The sequence below is a fragment of the Odontesthes bonariensis genome, chromosome 8, assembly GCF_027942865.1.
Source record: "Odontesthes bonariensis isolate fOdoBon6 chromosome 8, fOdoBon6.hap1, whole genome shotgun sequence".
Taxonomy (NCBI): domain Eukaryota; kingdom Metazoa; phylum Chordata; class Actinopteri; order Atheriniformes; family Atherinopsidae; genus Odontesthes; species Odontesthes bonariensis.
Genome location: NC_134513.1, coordinates 9,859,460 through 9,882,092, shown reverse-complemented (window position 1 = coordinate 9,882,092; position 22,633 = coordinate 9,859,460). Strand labels below are relative to the sequence as shown.

The window sequence follows — 22,633 nt, the reverse complement described above, 5'->3', positions numbered from 1 at the left end:
CATTAAGGTGACCTTTTAACAGGCAGGTCACAGGCAAAAGGATACATGCACATGAGGCTTCTATGACTAATATGTCATCATGCCTGGGATGCAGTGATATCACTGCTGCCCCATTTGTTGATAGATCAGCTATATCAGACTCTCTCTTGTGCACTTCCAACAAAGTACCCTGCTCCCCTGCGTCCAACAAACTACACAACCATCTTTTAAAGCTAATAAGTGCCCAACTACTTCAGTTAGCAGCAGGCTCTCTGAGCACTTAGTAATGATTGTGACTCTACTTTCCACAAATGATTTATACTAGCATCTGTATAGTATACTGGAAAATACTTTTCCAGTATTTTCTATATACTGGAAAAGATTACATATCTTTTCTAGTATTTAGAAAACATGAATTACTTTCAACTGTGAAATTATGAAGGCACGATTAGGTGGACAACCTCAGTGTAATGTCTAGCGGATGACTTCCTAATTTTGATATTCTGCTGACATTCACCACCTGCAATGCAGAGGGTGACACACTTTTTTTTACTATGTTTAGTAGAGCATCTGGACAGCATATAATGTATCTTTTGAAGCCATTATGCCTTTATTAACACTCACTAAGTCAAGGATTTTCCCAATATGCAATGCAAACAAACAATAGGGAAAAGAAAACACTTCTTGAAAGTTTTATTCAGAGTAGTTTTACTCTAAAAGTGTCATTGATCTCATTCAAACCATTTGCCAGTTTCTCAATGCTGCAATGCAGTGAGTTATTATCCACCCCAGACAGTGACAGCATGTCCTAACAACTGTTTGACACCAGAGGGCGATGTCCACATGTCAGAGTGGTGGGACGAAATATCCACATTGAGAGAGGAAAGTTGATTGCAGGTTGCACAATTTTTCTTCAAACTGCTATTTGATTTATTAACCATACATCTTAGCTCAAGTTGGCATTACTTCTGTTCTTCTTTATCTATTGATTTATAGTTTTGTTTCCAAATCACAGCTGATGTGAAAGTTAAATATCTGCTTTTGGAGGATATGAAAACGTCCAAGAGTTATGGGAATGATTATGAATAAAAACAGAACTATCTTTTGCACACAGTCCTTCATCCACTCTTCCTTGTCTTCTTATTCCACACCTGCCCACTAGTTGTCAATACTGAGTTTGCCACCTTGGGTAATCACTGAACCCATTCATTTGCTCACACCAAGTACGTGTGGCTGCGACTTGCGGTTGGATCATTAAACTTCACTCAAATCCAACTCCTCCCACATCCAATTCAACTGGTTGAGGTTAGGGGGCAGGGTTAGGGGTTAGTAGACGTGGCTTCCAGAGTAACATGATAAATGACTTGGATGTAGGCATCGCTGGATGGTCCAATTCCACTTTCCTGCAGGTCGCAGTGAGACGCTACGCTCTCACACAGCTGCTCCTTTTTCTCAATCACCAACCAGTCACTCTCTGCCAGGTCATCTGCGGTACCTCACTGCTTCCATGTTTCAGCCTTTATCCTGTTCTTGTTCTGATCTGAAAAGAGCTCTCTGTTTTTAGGCCGAGCACTCAACTGGATGCCAGTGAAGGAAAAGCATTCCTGTTTCCAAGTATTTTAGACTATGTTTAATCACTTTGTTTATGAAACAAACCACCGATTCTTCTGGATCTTTCTTGAATGTCATTTGTTATTAGTTGCTCTCCAGGACAGGCAGCATGCCAGAACCTTTGATCAACTCCTTGTGGGTTTAGATTTCATCCAGCAGGGGCCGTGACAAAAATAAATGATCTGATCTTTGTTGTACTGGCAAGATGACAGCAGCTCTGTCCAAGATGACTCACTCTCTCAGCAGTCTGCCATTCCTGACGCTCTCCTCCACCCGTCAGCCAAATTGCCTTGATCCTCCGCTCATTGCTGCCTCTCGCCCACCCTTGCGCTCCGTCACAGTGGAGCAAGGTGGATGCATCCTCAGGGCTGGCGGCATGGTTTTCATCCCACAGGGGTGAGAACGTGCAAAGCAGTGAGCAAATGTGCTGAAAGAATTCCTCACATTCTTCTGCTCGGTCCTGGTGGCCTGGTTTGGTGTTGGGTTCCTGGGAGAGAGGGAAGAGGAGCCGGGGAATAGGCAGCCGACTCAGCAGCTGACACCTTCTCTGATCTCTATCTCTTCCTACAGCCATAAACCAAACTGTCTGACTTTTCAGCATGGCAGCCATATAAACATAGCTTTCCTCGTGGCCTCAATTTGGTTCTCCAGCTTTTGCCTTGAAGGAGCAGTTTGTTATGGTGGGGATGTGGCAGTGACCAAACTCTAAAGGTGTGGTGGGAAAAGCAAGGCAAATGCACCGATGAAAGAGAATTACAACACAAAAGCTTTCAGATAGACTGTTCCCGTAGTAAGTTTAACACTTAAACCACACTGATAAGTCAAATTATTACCTCCACTCATTTTTTTTTCTTCTTAACATTAATACTCTTCATGGAGCAATGAACTGAAACGTCCAGTCCCTGGGCATTGAATGACAGATAGATGCAATATAAACTTCTCTGTACATAATACCCCGCAGTTCTCTAATGCCAGTTCTTAGTACCTCATGCGAAGGGGTTCATGGATCATGCTGTGCTCGCACTCTTCAGGGTAACATGGCTCCAGTGTAAAGCTTGCAAAACTGTTTGATCACAGCTTGTTTAACAGACTTTTCACATCTTTCAGCTATCGTGGGATGACAGCGTGATTACTGAGCTTAAAAAAAGATCAATGGTAATGATTTGGAGCACATTACTCAATGTGCAAGTATTTTTTACATTATTTATAGTAACTTCATAATGATCATTTTGTTGATATTAGTTTCCAAAACAACTACAGCTTTCAAACACTTGTAGCCATGCTAAAGCCTCTTGCTAGCTTCTGTTGGTAGCGGCTACTCTTCCGTTGCTTTAAAATTCCAATAAACAATATTCTTAAACTTGATGCAACAGCAAAAGACGTCTTGCTATGTGGAAATATAATATTGTATCAATGCTCTTTGGATTGTGCAGCCTCTCTCCTTCCTGGCCTCTTATATTTTGTGCTCAAAGGATGCAATCTTAAGTCGACAAACGTCTGTTTTTACCTAAATAAAGGGAATAATCAGATATCTTTTGGGCTCCAAGTTAGGTTCTACTTCCTGTACTTCAATGGGTGAATTATGGTGCAAAAATATGTGTCTTTAAGGAGTAATATCTAAATGATGGGATTATTTTTGAAGAACCACCAGAGAAAATAAATCATAATGACTTATGGACAACATTCTTTGGCTTAGTTAAGAAAAGTTGACAATTATACAGGAAATGCATGTAATGTCATCAGATGTGTGACTACACACAAGTTACACATGACTATGTCCCACAGAGTGGCAAAAAGACAGCTGTCTTAAGGAATGCTGCATTTTTAACTGGCTCGAAAATGCAGAAAACAACAGAGGACAACACACCAAAAGAATAAATCGCCAGGAAGCACAGGGGAAAAGTTCAGAACTGCACTGGACAGTCTTCATTATTGAACAGTTAGTTTCACTCCATTACAAAGCAGATCTTTGTCCACTTTGAATTCAGTCTTTTCCAAAACAAGAGAAAGTAAAATGGCCAAAAACAGCTTTAACATAACCAAGAGCAGCACACAGCTCAGATATTACCAGGACTGCCTCAAAGTGTCAGTAAACTGCTATAACATGCAAATATAGGTTAGCATTAACTGCGATGGATAACTCCATCAAGGTATAACTGGGACCTTATATGAATTTTACACAATCAAATGCAGCCTTCACAGACCTCTTATTGGATTTTATCTCAGCACCAACTCCTGTAAGCGTGTAATCAGTTTTACACCTGTGAAGTTTCTTGACAAATTATTAACAGTTCAAAGAGGCATATCTTTGGCATTTGGCATTTGGCAGATCTTTGGCATTTGAAGTAATCATGATTTTTTTTCTGATATTCTCAGGTGGCTCTTCACATCATTAAAAATAAACTTGTAAGCCCCCTTTTGGGTTTTATGATAATCATTCATTGAATAATTTGAAAATAAGTTTTCATGAACCCTATGATCCAATGCCCAATAGGAATAAAAAAGGATGCATACTGTATAACTATGTCAATCAGATATGACGGACCCTATCACACATTATCAGAAGTTATCAAATTTTTTAGAATGGTGTAAACAATTGAGTCTTTTTGTTTTTGTAGCGATGCAGTAATGGTGTAAAATATTATACCAAATAGGATTTTCAAAATAATGTGCTTAAAAGTCCAATGATAACATCCAATAATTTTGACCAGGATGAAATTAGCAAACAGACAACAACTCTTTGAGAGGGTGGTGAAGTTTGAATATTTGGTTTTTCATTTTTGAACAAGGTGGGGTCACTACATTAGTTTGTGAGTTTACAAAGGTGCAGTAACTGTTTTGTCTCTTTACCTGCTGCTCAATGCTTGGGTGGAAGTCATCCAAACAATTCGATGACAGGGTTTTTTTTGTTTAAAAATACTCTGTATGCTTTAATGACTTGAGCATAAAAATCGCTGTGTCACTGGCTGGGATTTGTAACTGCCAGCAAAGTCACCTCTGCCTAGCTTCTTTTCCCCTTAGTCACTCTCCACCCAATATAGCAGCAGGCACATCTTTCTCTGCAAGGTGCACAAGCTGTACCCTTGAAACGGTATTTTTACTGGGAACACTCCCCTGTGACAGGCTGCTCTTTGTCTTGTCTTTGCAGCTCAAAGCTTGAGAAAATGATAAAGACAAAAGCAGATTTCTTATATACAGAAGTCAAGACTATTGCATTTGGCTTACTACCTGTGAATGTCAGTTGGTTTAAGACTCCTACAGGGTTTGCTGCTTCTCCCAGAGTCACAAATATACAACAGCAAGGGGGAAAACCCAGTGCAGTTTTTGGCTGTTGAATTATTCATTAGCTGATTCAGCAAGCTTCTTTCAGGGTGGTACCATTCCTGTTTTACAAGCCCTTGCCTCCTTGGATCGATCACCAAATCGCTACATGATCATTTAAAGTTTTCATACTTGATCGAAGGAACCAACAACTTTTTTAATGGGTTATTAGGGTTGGAGTTTAATGAAAAAACGATGTCCTTGATTAAAATTTGGGATCAATTTCTCCACAAACAGAAAGCCTGATTGGGACTTCTTTACACTTACGAATGATCTCATCATTTACAGGACAGACCTCTACAGGTCTTAAATACATTCCTCTGTCCTAAAGTCTTTTCTTCTTGTACCATCAGACGTTTTTGTGTAAAAATGTGTCTCTACAGTTAATAGACTGGTTCTTATGAAATTTGCTAGCAATTTCCAGACTCCTCTCAGTAATGATGTTCTTGATTTTCATCAAGCTCTGTCATTGGGTCAGAATTTTCATTGGTTTAATACTAAGGTTTATGACCTGATGTTATCTACTTGATGATATTAACTGACATTGACTGCTGCATCATAAAATTGTAAGCCTGTATCTTTATGTGAACGCCAGTGCAGCTTTGGAGTCTGTACACAGTTGGACTGATTATTATTGTCCATGTATGCCAGTGATTCCTATGTCATGCCAGAGAAATCCCCCTCCCCATCTGCGGGTCTCCCCAGCTGTTGTTTCAATATTGTCATTTAAACCCCACGTTAATAAAACAGTGATTGAAAGAGCTTTGCATCCTCCTGTATCCTCTTACTTACACTTTGGTAATATGCACAAAAGCCGTCTGTATAGCTGTCCCGATATTTTTTTATTGATGTGTGTGCACTTGTGTGTGGACTAGATAGATCCTATAATTGCAGGAGAGAAAGCTGACCAGGCAGTAGTATTCTACAGACTTTTTTTTCTTGCTTCAGACTCCAGTTTTTGTGTTTTGTGCACTTCAGCTCAAATTCAGTCAAGACAAGTCTATAAGAGAGATCAATTTGCTGTGTTAAGTGGGAAGCTGTCCAACTAACTACTGTCATCTTATTTCCATGGTGTGACTCAGTAGATGTTGTTGAGGTTTAATCAGACTGCAACATTTTTTTTTTTGCTCAAGACATTGGGCAAAAAACGTCAACAGACTTAATCTATTTATTTTTCCATAAAAAAAAAAGAGAATATGAAGTTTTGTGTCAGTTTATTTAGATGCTATTGCATTCCAGCTTGCTCTGACATTACAAAATGTCAAAAATAAAATGTTTTAATGAGTTTCAAAAGTAAAGAATCCTTTTTTTTTTTTTTTTTTAAATCAATATCGAAGCTCATAAAAGCCACTTCATATGTCAACTGTACAAACAACAGTTCATTTTTACTCTCCTTTTCCTTTCTCCATCTCTTTCCTTATCCATTAGATTTGACCATTTTAAGCCGAACAAAACAAAAGCTAACCAGGTAACAACAGTGGTAAACAGAGAGCAGTCCTTACAAGATAGTGTTCCCATCCCAGCATGCAAAATATAGTTATTTCTTTTGTGACTGTGGGGGGGAGTAACCCCATGGGTTTGTGAACGACTGTCACAAAGCCCTGAGTTTGGCTGTCGCCATGTTGGTCTTTTTAAAGCCGGAAGTTGAAATATTTGTACAAGAGGGTGGAGCACGAAAGTCGGTATAGTTGCATGCACAGTCAAGTTGAGAAACGACTGGAGCTTGACCTGGCCATTCTCTATTGACCCACTGTCCTATATGCATGGGAGTGGAATGGAGTCACTGATCAAATTTACTCGCAAAAGGCTGCTTTTCAGTCACAGTTTCTGATTCTGCAAACTGTCTGACAAAAGAAACAGATAAATATGCGAATGAGGACAGCTTTATTGGGAGTGCAGCTGTATTAATATGCATTTACACTTCATTGATTTCACAGAAATTTGCTTGTTGCACTTTGAATTACCTTGTGTACTAATTGTGCTCTATAAATAAAATTGCCTTGCCTTGCCTTGCCTTTCCTTGTTGTTCCTTGTAGTAATTCTTGGTTGTTACGGCCTTCTTCTTCTGGTCATAGATACAAGGAGCTGAAAAAGGTTTCCTTCAGAGGATGGCTGGTTTCAGTCTTAGAGATAAGGTTAGGAGATCATAAATCAAAGGAAGCTTGGAGTAGAGTCGCTGTTTCTCCACAACAAAAGGAGTCAGCTGATTTCCATAGGGAAATGACCAGGCAGATCAGCAGATGCCCAAACTGCCTGGTCATTTCCTTTTGGAAGTCTTTCCAGCATGTCGAAAGGCCCTTAGAGGAGGCCCTGGGACAAACCCAGATCTAACTGGAGGGATTATATATCTGTTCTGGACTGGGAATGCCTTGGGATTCCCTACTGCACCTGTTTTCTCTCAAATTCGACCTCAAATAAGCAGAGGAAAATGGATGGAAGGATGGATGGATGGATGAATGGATGGAAGGATAGATGGATGTTCAATTAAATTCAATTCAAGATTTATTTATATAGCACATTAAAACAACCTCAGCTGACCAAAGTGCTTCACAACAGCAACTGCATCACATATTAAGAGAGTCATCAATAAAATAGCAATAAGAATAACTTCATCACAGATAAAAATAAAATTTGAGATAAAATTAGCAATAAAATAACAATAACAATAAAAGTAGCAAGCCAAGGTAAACTCCATTTCAGCTAGTGGAAGGCCAGGGAAAAGAGATGTGTTTTCAGTCTGGATTTGAACTGGCCTAAAGACTGAGAGGACCTGACAGACAACGGGATGCTGTTCCACAGTCTGGGTGCTGCCACAGAGAAGGCTCTATCACCTCTGGTCTTTAGCCTGGCTTTGGGAACAGCCAACAGGAGCTGGTCAGCTGACCTCAATGCTCTGAGTGGAGTGTAGGGCTGCAGCAGCTCACTTAAGTAAGACGGGCCCATGGAGTTTAAACACTTAAAAACAATCAATAAAATCTTAAATTTCAGCCGAAAGCTGACAGGGAGCCAATGAAGGGTGCACAAGACTGGGGTGATGGATTTGCGCCTCTTTGTTCTGGTCAACAGACGGGCTGCAGCGTTTTGGACGCCCTGTAGACGCTGCAGAGAACCCTGGTCCAACCCTATATATAAAGAATTACAGTAATCCAAACGCGATGTTATCAATGCGTGGATTGCTCTTTCAAAATCAGTCAGAGGAAGATAAGATTTAATCTTTGCAAGAGTCCTCAGCTGGAAAAAACTGGCCTTGATGACAGCGCTGATGTGCTTTTCAAATTTACACAGAGGGTCAACCATCACACCCAGATTCCTAACAAAAGGACGGCAGTAGGAGGACAGAGGGCCAATCACACTGTCATGTCCATGCAGGGGATTACTTTGTCCGAACACCAGAATCTCAGTTTTATCTATATTTAGGTTCAGAAAGTTCAATTTCAACCATGCCTGTACCTCCCCAAGACAATCCTACAGCATTTTTACTGCGGACTGGCTGTCATTGGTGGTTACAGGCAGGTAAATTTGAACGTTGTCTGCAAAGCAATGAAAAAGGACTTTGTGCTTTTTAAAAATGGAACCCAGGGGGAGCATGTACAGGGCAAAAAGAACAGGTGCTAATATCGACCCTTGGGGAACACCATAGTTCAGAGGAGACATACAGGAGAAGTACTGTCCAAGATTTACAGAAAAACTGCTATTAGAGAGATAGGACCGAAACCAATTGAGTGCTGTACCTTTAATGCCAACAAGTGTCTCCAAGTGGGTCAGAAGGATAATGTGATCCACAGTATCGAAGGCTGCGGACAAGTCTAAAAGGATGTTGTAAAATTTCTATCATGTAAATGTGCTCAGTGATACTTAAAACCTGCTAGGGCAAAATTCTGGTCTTTAGGCAGTAATATCTACTTGATGATGGAATTATTCTTCAAAGAACCACCAGCTCACCGATCAGAAAGAAAATAAACCTTAATGACTTATAGACAACATTCACTGACTTAGTTTTTCATTAGAAAAGTTGACATTTATAAAGAAAATGCATGTAATATTCATCAGACATGTTAGAAACATGTCCAATGGAGTGGCAAAAAGACAGCTGTTTCCAGACAGGGTTTCTAGCCAGGAGCCGAGTGACTTGCTGGTATGATGGGTTTCTAGTAAAAAACAATATTTTACGATATTTTGACAAGCCTTTCATAGGCTACTAAACATCTCCCATTCATCATCTGTTTAACTGCAATGTTTTTGCATTTGATGGAAAAACTTGTGTAACGGTGCTCCATTTGTTTTCTATGGAAGTTAGAAAACACAACAAATATAGAGTAACATTAACAGATGCATTCTGAGACTGAAATTATAGTGGATGGTTAAATCGGACTTGTTACCTGCCTCTGTAATTCTGATCCCGTGGTTCAAAAGGCAAGGCAAGTTTATTTGTATAGCACAATTCAAATACAAGGCGATTCAAAGTGCTTTACAGAGACATTAAAACAGTAGAAATAAAAAGCATGATTTAAATTTTAAACAAAAAAGGCAAATGTTCTCCAATAAAGGAGGTTTATTTAAGAGATTATTAACTGTCTCGTGAGTCACGACTGTGCTCAAATATAACATGGGCTGCACCGTGGATTCTATACTTCAATATTATCCATGCTTACAGTTTTCACTACAAAAGCTAATAAACTAAAACATATTGTCAAACCTGCTCGTATAGAATCTTGATGTTTATTGGGGTCTTCCTGACCTTAGTTTTACTGACAAATCCCTCTTTGAGGTACAACCAGGCATGCTCAGGTATTGCTTCTTGAATTTTCCCGATATACCCTTGAGGTACACATATAAACATCAGGAAATACAATTTCTGGCCAGATGTTCATGTTCATGGTCTACAAATTATTTGATTGGTCTCAAAGATCCTTGTTGAGACCAACATCCTTAAATTTAAGATGATACTCACTTTGCCACTCCATTTGTAATGTTACATGCCATTCAGGGGGCGTGTCTATGTTGTCAAGACTAAGCAGGGACCTAGGTGCATAGCCTCTGCTGCGTGGAGCTAGAGATGTTTCAGAGCCAGCTCTGAGGAATTGTTGAGTGGTACCGCACATTAAGGCATTTCCTTGCTGCTTTCACATCTGATGCTCAGTAGGTATGTTTGATCTTTTTTATACAGCCTATGGATGACATAGCACCATCAACTTGGCATATTCCTGACGCTGGTCTCTAAAAACTAAAACTCTCTTTTGTGGTTTTCAGGATATCTTGACCTCTCCTGAGTAAGTGTCCGCATGTCAGTAAGGGTGGGTGTGAGGAGAAAGGATGCGGATGCAGATCCTTGGAAATCAAAACTTTCCTGCTCGACTACGTGGCAGGAGGCAGTCTGGCGGGCGGCCAGGCGGGCGGCCAGACATCCGGCGACGAGGCAGGAGAAGCCGGAGACTGTCCGGCAGGCGGCCGGACATCCGGCAATGGGGGAGCCCCCCGCCCTTAAGGGATGGATTCCAGACATCCCCAAAGTCTGCGGGTGGGAGGGAGGGGCTCGCAACTGTGGGTCAATGGGCCGAGGCCCCATGAGCTCAGAAGCTAAGTCAGCCTCTGTGGTCGAGTCGGGCCCCGCGGCCTCCGTGGTCAAGTCGGGCCCCGCGGTGGCTGTGGCCTCTTGGTCTGGCCCTGTGGCCTCTTGGTCTGGCCCTGTGGCCTCTTGGTCTGGCCCTGTGGCCTCTTGGTCTGGCCCTGTGGCCTCTTGGTCTGGCCCTGTGGCCTCTTGGTCTGGCCCTGTGGCCTCTTGGTCTGGCCCTGTGGCTATGGTCTGCTCTGTGGCTGTGGTAAGGTCAGGCCCCGCAGCCTCTGTGCCCCGCGGCCTCTTGGTCAGGCTCGTGGTCAGGCCCTGTGGCCTCGTGGTCAGGCCCTGTGGCCAGACTAGGACGGCTGGGTTTCCTGACTCTGTGGTTGCTGGGTCGCTGGACACTGTGGCTGCTACTGGGTCGCTGGACACTGTGGCTGGGTCCAGCTCAGGCTGTGGGTCCTGGGACGCTGCAGATGAGGTGGCCGGGGACACGAGGGAGGAGGTACAGTGCTGCCACCTTTTCTGGTTCCATGCCAAAAATGGCCATCATGGCAGCATGCTGTACACCCCGTGCCTCCTCCCTGACGTGGGACACATCCAGCGCCCACATTTGGAGTGGCTTCTGTGATAGACAGTCCAAGACTTTATTTGCCACCTCCAACTTCCTCCAGTCGTCTTTCTCCAGCCCCACGGAGAAGAGGGCACCGACCAGCTCCCAAAAGGAGTCTGCCGCGTTCCATTTGTGGTCAGATCCTTCTGTCAGTAAGGGTGGGTGTGAGGAGAAAGGATGCGGATGCAGATCCTTGGAAATCAAAACTTGATTTATTTTCACAAAAGGTTTTAACAGAAAGCGTGGCTGAGCCGGATATCAAAAAACTAAACGAGACTGTGAAAACAAAACATGACTGTGACATACAAAACAAAGGACTTGACTTGGCATGAAAATACTTAGCTGGCTGTGACATGGACCATAGATGACGGAGAAGGATCTGACAATGAACATGGATAGACCTGGGGACTAAATACTGTGGAGGGTGATTAATGATAGAGTGCAGCTGATGGGGAAAACACAGGTGAGGGACGTGAGGCTGATGGCAGGGCAGGAGAGGGTGGGATGACATGGAAAAAACTAAACTCAAGACCTGAACCTAAAACATGAGAAAACTAAGAACTTAAGCAGAAACTAAAAATATGGCAAAAACCCACAGACATGACACCGCAGCTCTTGTTTTTTGTTTTTTTCCATCTATTGCAAGACAATTTCAACCCAAACTTTGTTAAAGTTTTACAAGCAATTACTTTAATATCTCTTTATGTTATTGATCAAGAAAAAAATGACTATTTGACAGCATCAAATGATAAAAATCTTAAGTTTTCCTTTATCTTAAATCAATGTAAACATCAATATGTATATTGGTCACATAACAAGATATTTGATGATGTCTCTAGAAACTTGTGGCTGGTATTTTTCTTTTTTTCATTGTTTTCCCTTTTTGGAATCATATTGTATTATTATTATATTATTATTCAGTAAAGCAAGAGTTTTGTTAAATTTGAGGTAGAGAGTGGTTCATTTCTGGTTGTTTGTTTTTATCATAAAATCCAAATCACATAGTATGCGATATATTGCTCTGAAGTTCTAACCAAAAGTGTGTTTGCCTCTGATTTTAATTTCTTTTTAAATTTTCGAAAGTTGTCACCACTGAAGAGCAGCCTCAGCACCATAGTAACAGTATTAGCTGAGTTAATCTAAAGAACTCAGCACTGTCTCATTAATGGTGCCCACTCTCCATTGATTAATGTTTCACTTTGTCAATAACCCAGTAGTTTTGTCTATTCAGGCTATTGGTTTGCATACCCATGTGCTTATACAGCAAATCAAAGCACTGTCTCATTAATTAGCTAATCAGTGTGATCCAGGTAGCCTGGCCCACTGGGAACGAAATAACCTAAAAGGACTTCATTATTGGAATTGAACCATAGTTCCAAATCTACGAATTGCTTCCCATGTCTCTGATTAATTCAGTGATTGAAGTAGTGATTATATTTTTTAAATGTGATGAAACATCAAGTCAATAAATGAGTGTGTGTAAATAAATCTGAATAAATGCTCCAAGAATCCTTTGCACACTACCTGCTTAGCACCAAAGGACTCAAACTTAAGTCACTACATTATGACAGTAACATATATCTCTGAACTTGTCCCCCCTCCTTTCAGGTTGACATTTAATCTGTAATTGCAGATAGGAAATGCACAGCAACTAGTCATCCAAAAGTAAAAGAGCTTGTTAATGGATTAATGGATGTTACTTCCACTGTATTCCTGTGTACGTGCAGCGGGTTAACATGTAGTTAATTTTGCCAACAAATTAGATAAAAACAATATTCCAAAATACTTTTCTATTCTTACATCATATTAATCCTCTTTATATATTTTAACTCTACATCAAAACATGTATTTACTCATAAAAATGTATTTATAATGGCTTCCACTGTACCTGAATACTAACTAGTTGCAGTTTTTAAGTATCTTCAAATTTGACTGTTTACCTGACTTTTTTTTTTTCTTGTTTTTTTCCCCCCATCACTGGTCGTCTTGCTTGTGCTGTTTATAATCAACAAGTCCTTTTCGGTTGCTAAGGTGGGCCTAAGGCTTCCTGGCAGCACAGAGCACCTCGGTGGCCTCAGAGCTCACTGGGAATTCCCCAGAGCCTTCGTCTACTAACACCACCCAGCAGGACGGGATGCAAGAAGCATGGATGTAAAGAGGGAGTGGAGGAGGAGGAGGGGGGGGGGGGGTGCTCTAAGCTTTTCCTCCATGTTTTCCTCATACTTTAATCCATTTAGCAGGCTACAGGTACGTAAATGCTTTTAATACTGTGATGTAGTTGTATATATGATATGGGGACATTTTCATGATCAAAGTAACAGTAATAATACTAATCATTGCTCACTTCATAAAGTAAGTAATAATAAGTAATGTTCTGCTTTAAAAGCTTATGAGTGGCCACAAAAGGAGTTGTAGTTGTTTGCAAATGCATTAGTAACAATCCCTTCTGCTTACAACCAGATCCCAGTGAGTTATAAGCAATTTGTTCAATCTTTATGCTCAATACTGCTCATGAATATCAATTAAAGGAACTTACTTAAAAAAATGGCCTTTTGTAGACTTGATAAAGCAAATTTTGGTGATTATTCTAAAGTAGAGTGATCTCTTTTTGCCTAATTGTAATCATTTACTACACAGCTTTCTCTTTAAATTCCTTTTACTTCTTTATTTCTGGAACTGAACACGAAACAATGCCATCAATAATATTCAGCAGGTCATATATTTATGTTGCAGGGTGTGTTAGTTACAATAATAACGCGCAATCTGACCAGGCAGAATATTTGGTTGTGTAAACTTCCTGGACAAACAGCTAAGGAAGTGTCAGACAGGATTGCCATTTGCTCTCCTGTGACTGTTTTTACACCTTCCTTCTAAATAAGGCCGCAGGCTGCCAGGACATATGACCACCGTCCCGATTTGGGCTCTGGACACAGTATCCATCCATCCATCCCATGATTGCTCAACGCCAATGAAAGTCAAACACACAGACACACACCCCTCCCTCTCACAGGTCTCCCATGTGAGGAAGAGCCGGGTCAAGTCAACAGAGGAAGGCTGAAAAATAGGTTAGTGCACCTTCAAAATAACACCACAAAATATGGAATCAGCGATTTCGTTTTACGAACTACAAAGTATTCACACAAAGTTTAAATCATCTCTTCATATTTACTCATGATTTAGTTGTCAGATAAATAATTATTTGATAAATTGATTTGTGTGTGTGTGTGTGTGTGTGTGTGTGTGTGTGTATGTATCTTAAACTGAATTTAAATTTCAAACTGAAAAAGCAAAACAGACACTATATTTGTGTCCATATGTTTTATTTTTTACATGACGAAATGGTTCTGTTAATATTAAAGAAACCAAAAGTGCTTCTCGGCACATGGAAACAGGCCTTTCCTTAAATTTGTTGAGTATTTACTTGGGTCTGTGTGATTTGGGACACAAGCTAATGCGCAGAGTCACAGGAGTGTTTGAAACTATCTCCAACATGTTAATGCTGATAAGCTTTTTATTTTGAAATGCGCCACAGGAAACTCTTCTTCTCATTCTATCCTGTAGCTTTGACGCTGGTGTGAATGTGCAGCCCCCCCATCACTCCTATCAGAACTGCTGCTGCTGCTGCTGAGGTGCTGGAACTCTCTCCTCCTCCCATCTCCTACTTTTGATGGGGGGTGCATGCAGCGGTGAAGTCACAGTGATGTCATTTTAGGATGTGAGTCGGGGGCAAGGTGAGCTGTTTTTTCGGTGAGTGGTGTCCCCCTCCACTGCCAGCATTGCCTGCACAGAGGCGCGGAGCGGCGAAAGATGGTCATCGCTACCGGCATCAATTCAAGCTCCGACGCGCTCTGTCCTTGTCCTCCTGCTCAGATCTTGGCATATGGGGCCTTGATCTGCCTTGATCCCAAAGTAAGCCTTTATCGCAGCCATGTCAAAGGACATAAAATAAGAAGAGTTGCATTTTTAGGGCAGGTAACTTTAACCACGTGCCCCAAAGGTGAACTGGATGGCCATTGCGCAAAGGTGCCACTACAGGATGTTCAGCGGGGCCGGGACGCACTGGACGTTGCCAGCAGTTTTTGTACTGTGGACTACTCTGTGGGGAATCGTCTCGTCTTATTCGATTCCAAGCAGGACTAATGCGACTTTGTTGGAAAAGAAGTGGGAGACCCTCTTCTCTCGCTCCTATCTGGGGATAAATGGGGGGAAATTGGAGATGAACTGGGAGAGTGACTATTTGCAGGGCATCAAAAGAGTGCGGCGACTGTACTGCAACGTGGGCATTGGGTTTCACCTGCAGGTGCTCCCGGATGGCAGGATAAGCGGTGTGCACAGTGAGAACCCATACAGTGAGTTGCATCCGGCAAAGCACTGGAGGCAGAGAGAGTGTAACTCTATATGCGCAGGCTGTGTAAAAGTTAGAGCCGCTCACTTGTCTTGCATGATATTTAATAAGCGATGTTGGAATGGTTGAAAGTTTCCGAAAGCAAAAACAGTGTACTGAGCGCCTTGCATCCGTGCAGTGCAAGGAATCCTCCCATGCCAAAAACATGACATGAATGCTTGACGCTCACTTATTTTTATCCCGCGTCCCCTACAGCAGGACACACTCATATCCCTCTCAGCAGGCTGTAAACTTTACTCACAATTTCTGACATGCAAATAGGTAATTATTGCAAAAGGCTAATTGAGCATCATCCAAGTCGCAATGCACCTGCAAGGTTACACCCATCACTGCAGCATAGGCCAGTTACTCGACTTTTTCCTGAGATGCAGTGTGACACTGTCTTTGCTTCCCTATCATTATGTCTTGTTCAGGTCTAATAGAGATCTCCACCGTGGACCGAGGAGTGATCAGCTTGTTCGGAGTGAGGAGTGAGCTGTTTGTCGCAATGAACAGCAGAGGAAGGTTATACGGAACGGTACGTTGGTGCGCAACGCCAAAGGCACGCTCTGTCACACATCCTGCTGAGTGTAAGACGAGTTCATAGAGCTGCTGCATCCACGAGTTTATGAGCGTTGTTGTGTTATTAATATGCCTTGATGATAGGAGCAGTTTCACAGCAGGGTCCATGGGGTAACTTTGGAGAAAGATTCAATGCCTAAATCTTCTGCTGTGTCATAATCTGTGTAGGAAATATCCAGATCTGATCAAGTGAAATATAAAAGTGACTATTTAAAGAAAAGGTTCTGCACTAGCAGTTATAACTATTATGAGAAAAAAAAATTAAATGCGTGTTTAGCAGCAAAGTGACTTGTCTTTATTGATATATAAAATATAGAAATGGGGAAATGTGAATTTCATCAAACTAAATCTGATCCTACTGAAACGTAATCTGCTTTAGGTGTGATATTGTATTGTATTTAGTGTTATTAATAATTTTCATTTGGTAGTTAACCTTCTTGGTTGATTTTATTTAGCGTAATTAAAAATAGATCAATATAGGTCTATTACATAAGAAAACTTAAATGAAAAATGTTTATAAGCAAAAGATCATACCGCTGTGTATTTCAATGAGTCACCCAACTGAAACAGTCCTGGTTTGCGGTCACACAGAGGTATCCGTCTGTGTCGATGTCAGCCCCCACAAAGTTAAGGACTGGGGGTCAACCAATGCAGATGGACTTGCATGTAGTTCTCCAAAAAGCTAACAATGCAGAGCCCCTGTTGATGCATTGGTTGAAAGCTGACTGGTTGAAAGTTGGTGTAAAGCAGAAATGAAAAAGGCATCATCAGAGGTCATCATCAAATTACCTCTCAAGGCTAGTAACACATATTTCGTATGATGCCCCCCTGTGGAAGAGATAGTTACAAAGAGCAGAAGTATGTTTGCAGGCACTGTGCAATCATAACCACAGAGCGGATGCAGAATCATATCCAGGCACCAAGGGCCAATTTATACCTTCACAAAGGTATCAGTCTGCAGCACAGTCCATGCAGACGGCCATTTTTTTTTAGCTGACGGACAGACATATAGTCCTCCAAAAAGCTAACAACACATAAGCTTCAGTTATGACACTGCATATGGTGAATACAAACTGTTTAAAAGTTAGCTAGAGCCGGCTAAAGCTAGGGGTGGCTGAAAACAACTGATTTCACAACAAAGAGGATGAAACGCCAAAAACCAGAAAAACCAAAAAAGCACAGGGAAAAACAATGACCCCAACTGCACAGAACAATTTTCATTATTTAACACTAAATTTCACTCCATCGCAAAGGAGAACTCCACTGTGACTTCTGTCTTTGCCACAGCAGAGCAAAGCTAAAGGACCAACAACAACGCAAACACAAGAGGAGCCCACAACTCAGGGAATGCCTCCAAGTGGCAGCAAAAACTTATAATATCTACTTATAACACCTTACATTTGCGAGGCACAAACGGAGAGTGTATAGAGAACTATGTTCTGCCCTTAAGTCATTTCTTCATGCCCCTCAATACAACTCATAATTGTGTCATGTAAATTACTGTCCTACACCCAGTAGAAGGGAAACAAGACTCATTCAGGTGTTTTCACTTTAGAGCCGGCAACATTTTTAGGTCTTTCGTTTAAGAAGGAACCTTCCTTCTTCCTCATAAAGATGGTTGATGGAGCAGTACACCACTGCTTCACAATGGGCCTTTATGGAACTCTAAACCATTAACATATTAACATAACAGCACTTTAAGGGAACACTTTTGTCCCTCCCTGGTTGGGGTTAGACAATATTTATTTAGGGCTCAAAAACAATCATGTTTAGGCTTAAAAACAATCTTTGTACAACATGATGGATGGCATTTTTACCCTTCACATGTGGTTTCTTTTATGAACCCTCGCATATTTCTTGAATTACATTATTGGCCAAATCTGCATGAATAAACTTCCTTTTTTTTAAAATCCTTTTTTAATGAACGCTGGGTTTCACTTTGGGACTTCAATAAGTGATCAGAAACAGTATTACATAAGCAGCTACTGGAAGTCTGATCAGATTGGTTAACCATAAATAATTATGTTGTGCACAATTTTCAAATCTTTACTTTGATATAACCATACTGTTTTGAAGTGGATGCCACCTTTAGCCTTTGGTCAAAGCTCGTTCATCTTTCCTTTAGTTTGCAGCTAATATGGTTGCCCAGTCAGTGGGACCTGAGATTTTCTGAGTTCACATGTAAAAGCATTAGGCTGGTGTCTAAATTTTTTTAGCAACAACACACCACCTTCTCCTGTTTCCCTCAAAGCACGCTGTCTAGTCAGGCCGTTTGCCAAAGTAAAGGTCACGTTGAAATGACGCATACATTGTGATGTTCTTCCTGCGTCTGCCTTGAGATTTACTGACCCCGTCTTTCTCTCTTTCCTTGGCTTCTATAGCGAGTCTTCAGGGATGAGTGCAAGTTTAAAGAGAGTTTGCTGCCCAACAACTACAACGCCTACGAGTCTTTTGTTTACAAGGGCTTCTACATCGCCCTCAGCAAGCATGGCCGCGTAAAGAGAGGCAACAAGGCGACCACCGCCATGACTGTCACACATTTCCTCCCACGACTATGAGAGAAACTGACAATTACTCAGTAATTTGCACATGTTGGATGTTCTTCCAGGTAATCGAGAAATGCATAGTCATGAAATGCGCACCCATGGACTGCAAAAGAAAACACAAATATTTATTCTGTTATATATAAATATATATATAGATATATATATCTATATATCTATATGTATATTTGGATAGCTGCATTTGTATATGTATGGCAATTTTGTGCTGCTTATTGTTTTAATGGACAGGGAGAGTCGAAGCCTTTGCCTGTCTCACTTTACCTTGGTGCTTGCTTTAACTGAACTACATGTCACTTACTTTTCTGAGATGGAGGATGAGCTATATTCTGGGCTTTAAAAGAGTGAAATGAATACTTTTTATTACCTCAAAGAACCACTTCACTAGATTAAGGGATGCATGGACTTCTGCTGAAATACCTGCTAAGTTTATTGTTTTGTTCAAACTTTTGAACACTTGGTGGTTCCGTGCTTGATTATTGATGTCCTGCAGTGGGGTAAACTTAAATGCACTACCTTTGCTGCATGATTTAAAGGTGCCTTGGTGTTCCCACTTGTGGCCCCCTTAAACTTGCATGTAAGAGACACCAGGAGGAGTCAGAAATAGGGCTGACACTCCAGAGAGGGGGAAGGGGGTGACTATCTCTGGTTTATTTTCTTTCCTGTAATTAGATCGATTAAGTAATAAACAGTCTGTGGTTGAGACCAGAGAGCGGTTAGCCATAGAGGATGATATAAGGCCATAAATTTGACTGTGTTGAATAACCAGCGAACAAACAGGGTAGAATACTTACTATCCCAGCATGGAAAAACTTTATGTTCGGACCTGACTTGCTTCTGCAAAAGCATTGACTGAGCGGATAGAGTGCACAATAGATATGCTTCTGTATACTGTATTTGAAAGGGCCCCAACAGTAAAAGTGGGTTGCTGTTTTTGAAATGCAAAGCTTTAGCTGCTGTGTACTAAAATTATGAAACCAATGGAAAACTATGTAAATAGCTGCATTTTTAAAAGAGTTCAGGATATTTTTAGTGCAAGAAAAAGAAATAATGTTGCACAATGATGGTGCCTAAATGTTTTGGTCTAAACTGTTCCCCATATATGTTTTTCTTCAGTTTATCTTTTGGTCGGAGTGTTTGTAGGGGGATGTGGGTGCCCTAAGCCTTTTTGCCTGGTTTCCTGTCTTTTCTGCAGTTGCACTGCAGCAGCAGTGAGGTGTTGGGAGCTGGAAGCAAAAGGTTTTAAATGCAATTATGAATGGGTCAATCATGCATCTCGAAGGACTCGTGGACAGTGCAGCTGGTAGATTGGAAGTTAAGTATTGTTTTGAGTCTATATCTCTTTTGATCTTAAACTTAATACATCTGGATGGGAAAATCTCAGCAAAGTATACAAAAACACTGTTTGTTCACAAGGCTGAAGGTGTAGCATGCTTTGCAGGCTCACAGTTAGTCTGTACAAATATCTTGTTACGTATTCCAAATATGTTTTTCTTGCCTCATTATTCGAATTCCAGAGAGTCCTTTAGAGAGTGCATCTCCTCATGTAGTTTCTGCAGCTGTTAACTTAAAAAAACCTGCAGCTCTCTTCACCATCAGCCTCCATCCGTTCCTATGTGACTGGGATGCAGGACTATTTAAATCCAGGAAAGTAGTATGCGAGAGGGCCGACACTCTGTCTTTGTTGTCCGTCAGACTCCCGGCAGGAATGTGGATCTGCCAGGATGGCAGGCAGCTTCCAACATACCTGAACTCTATCACCTACCACTACTCACCTCTGCATTTCCGTAACCCCCCACCTTCACCCCCACAACTCACCCAATGTAGGCAGGGACCTTGGGATTCCAGCTGTAACCCAGGAGCTTCCTCCTCTCATTTCAGCCTTTTTTAATTCAAGGTCAGAGCTATTGACCAACCTTTGCCTCAACCTCTGTGGCCAGGGTGGTCCATTGTATGAGACAGGAGTTAAAAGTATCTTTTTGACACATTACACCTTCATTTCATGCTCAAACACAATAGAAGTTGTTTTTTTTTCTTTTTAAACAGGCCTATTCCTTCCATGAATTTTGAGGCCCATCTCTTGAAAATGCAGCACCACAAATGCTATCCACTCCTTTTTCCAAGTGCTGGTGTTGGGATTTTTCTAGGGAGGGGACATCTGCAGAGCTGATGCAGTCTGTGAGGAGCAGATCCTCACCTCCCCTCTACTGCTGCACAGCTCCCAAGGCTTCCACGGGACATGCATCTGCTGCTGCCAGATTCTGTTCTGACCCCAAAGCCCCGATCACCACACAGTGACAAGATATCACCTGCTGCTATCTACCTGTCTGCAACACACACGTTGGTTGATTCATGACAGTATTCTTCTCCACATGTGAATCATCTCGTTTTTGTTTGTTTTCATTTTTTGCAGAAGAAAGTTAAAAGGAAAACTTGTAGAAAAGGCTGCACGTAGTACAACTAATCAAACACAATCTACATATTCAGGAAGTTCAGCTGAGGAAGGTGTGGAAGTTAACTTTGCGCACGCACAGCGACGAACTCTCACCCACCTCACATCAGGATGTCCAATGTTTCTAGGAGCACCTTAATGAGGATTTTGAGTCTAAGTTAAGAGTAAGTCAATGAGCTGGATGCATAACAGAGGAAACGTTTGACTCAAAAACAAAATGCTCACCTTTCAGCTTTGACCAAAAGTTTTAAAAAAAAAATCTGATTTATCTGCTGACTCATTCATTTCATAGCTTATAATAGGTCAAATTTAATTAAGTCAAGGTGAGGAATATCTCTTTTATCTCTATGAGTTGAATGTATATTAGCATGCTGCGCCCTGAGTTGTACTTGGGGTGTATGCTTCATTTGTTGTTTTTTTTTTGTCTTTTTTGGGAGTGAGTCTCCTCTCTATTCCTCTCCTCTGTTCTTATATACCTCACCTTCTGCCTTAGTTTTGGTTTGCTGATGAAACAAAGAAACAAGCTTAATTTATTTGTTTCTGAAAACAGACAATGCTGATTAAAGTTTTTCCTTTTATTTTTGTACGTATGTGCTGTGCACAGCATTCTATTGTATTCCTGAGATACCAATAAAAGTTTGTTTTGTTTGTTTTTTTAAAATGGCTCCGGCTGATATGTTGTTTTCTGCATGACAGCGCTTTGACTCTAGGTGTAGCATTGATGGAAGAGGTATCCGGTTCAACTGAGGCAAAGAAACTGGTTTACTTGGCTAGACTGATCATTCCATATATGGCTTGATTGTGGCTTCAAACATGAGAGTTAAGCCTCCTCTGCGGGTCACATCAATAATTTCTGGCAATGATTAAAAGCTCTGCTTCTGAAAAACTATGTTCAGTTTTGGATGTTTCTTTTTTTTTATTTTATTTTATCATTACCTGCTAATCAAAGATAATTCACCTCTTTTGGGCCTCAAACACTAAACAAACTGTAATAGGTCAAATGATTGGGAATCACTGGTTTCATTTTTATTGGTTAGAATTTTTTTTCAACAAGATGACCACAAGCTCCTTTTTTAAAATAATATGCTGTATTAAAACATTTAAGTGGCTTGAATTTTTAAAAGTACCATGAAATCGTTCTTACAGTACTTGATTAAATTTGTTTTCCTTCTCTGTAGTTTAGTTTTAATTGAATAGATGCATACTTTAAAAGATCAAACTACTATTAATAACATCAATTACCATAACTTGAGAGTGAGTAATACAGCATTAAAATGTATTGCTAATCCTCCAGCATCCTGTCACAGTTTTCTAAGTTAAATGTAACTTCTCAATCTCTCTGTTGAACCACTCTGAATATGGACACGTCTCCATCTGCTGGTGAAATAGTGGAAATGTTGAGTTTTGCAGGTGCGTAAAGGCAGCCAATTGCAGCAATTTATGAATGTACCATCCAATCCGTTCAGGTTTGGCATGTTTAAGAAGATGCCAAATATGTAACCAGGAACTGCAGTTTAAACCACATTAAGGTAAAATTACATAATACTTATGATTTCAAAACGGTTATAGGCTC

General features: G+C 40.9%; 1 protein-coding gene across 2 annotated transcripts; it reads left to right on the top strand.

Moving 5' to 3' along the window:
- The first annotated feature begins 14,713 nt into the window (after positions 1–14,713).
- On the top strand, positions 14,714–21,981 carry LOC142385263 (fibroblast growth factor 6-like). Of its 2 annotated transcripts, none has more exons than XM_075471621.1 (3): positions 14,714–15,406; positions 15,900–16,003; positions 18,429–21,981. In XM_075471621.1, the coding sequence occupies exons 1-3, from the start codon at positions 15,088–15,090 to the stop codon at positions 18,603–18,605; spliced, it is 600 nt and encodes a 199-aa protein (XP_075327736.1). In that variant the 5' UTR covers positions 14,714–15,087; the 3' UTR covers positions 18,606–21,981. The 2 variants fall into 2 exon arrangements, with proteins under 2 accessions (XP_075327736.1, XP_075327737.1); XM_075471622.1 differs by having other exon boundaries at positions 14,714–15,430; positions 18,429–21,979.
- Positions 21,982–22,633: the final 652 nt, after the last annotated feature.

Bases quoted from the DNA above. Each gene is read 5' to 3' on its own strand.
- LOC142385263 (XM_075471622.1), top strand. From the start codon at position 15,088: ATGGCCATTGCGCAAAGGTGCCACTACAGGATGTTCAGCGGGGCCGGG. The intron at 15,431-15,899 runs GTGAGTTGCATC...TGTCTTGTTCAG, and splicing joins GCACAGTGAGAACCCATACA to GTCTAATAGAGATCTCCACC. The intron at 16,004-18,428 runs GTACGTTGGTGC...TGGCTTCTATAG, and splicing joins GAGGAAGGTTATACGGAACG to CGAGTCTTCAGGGATGAGTG.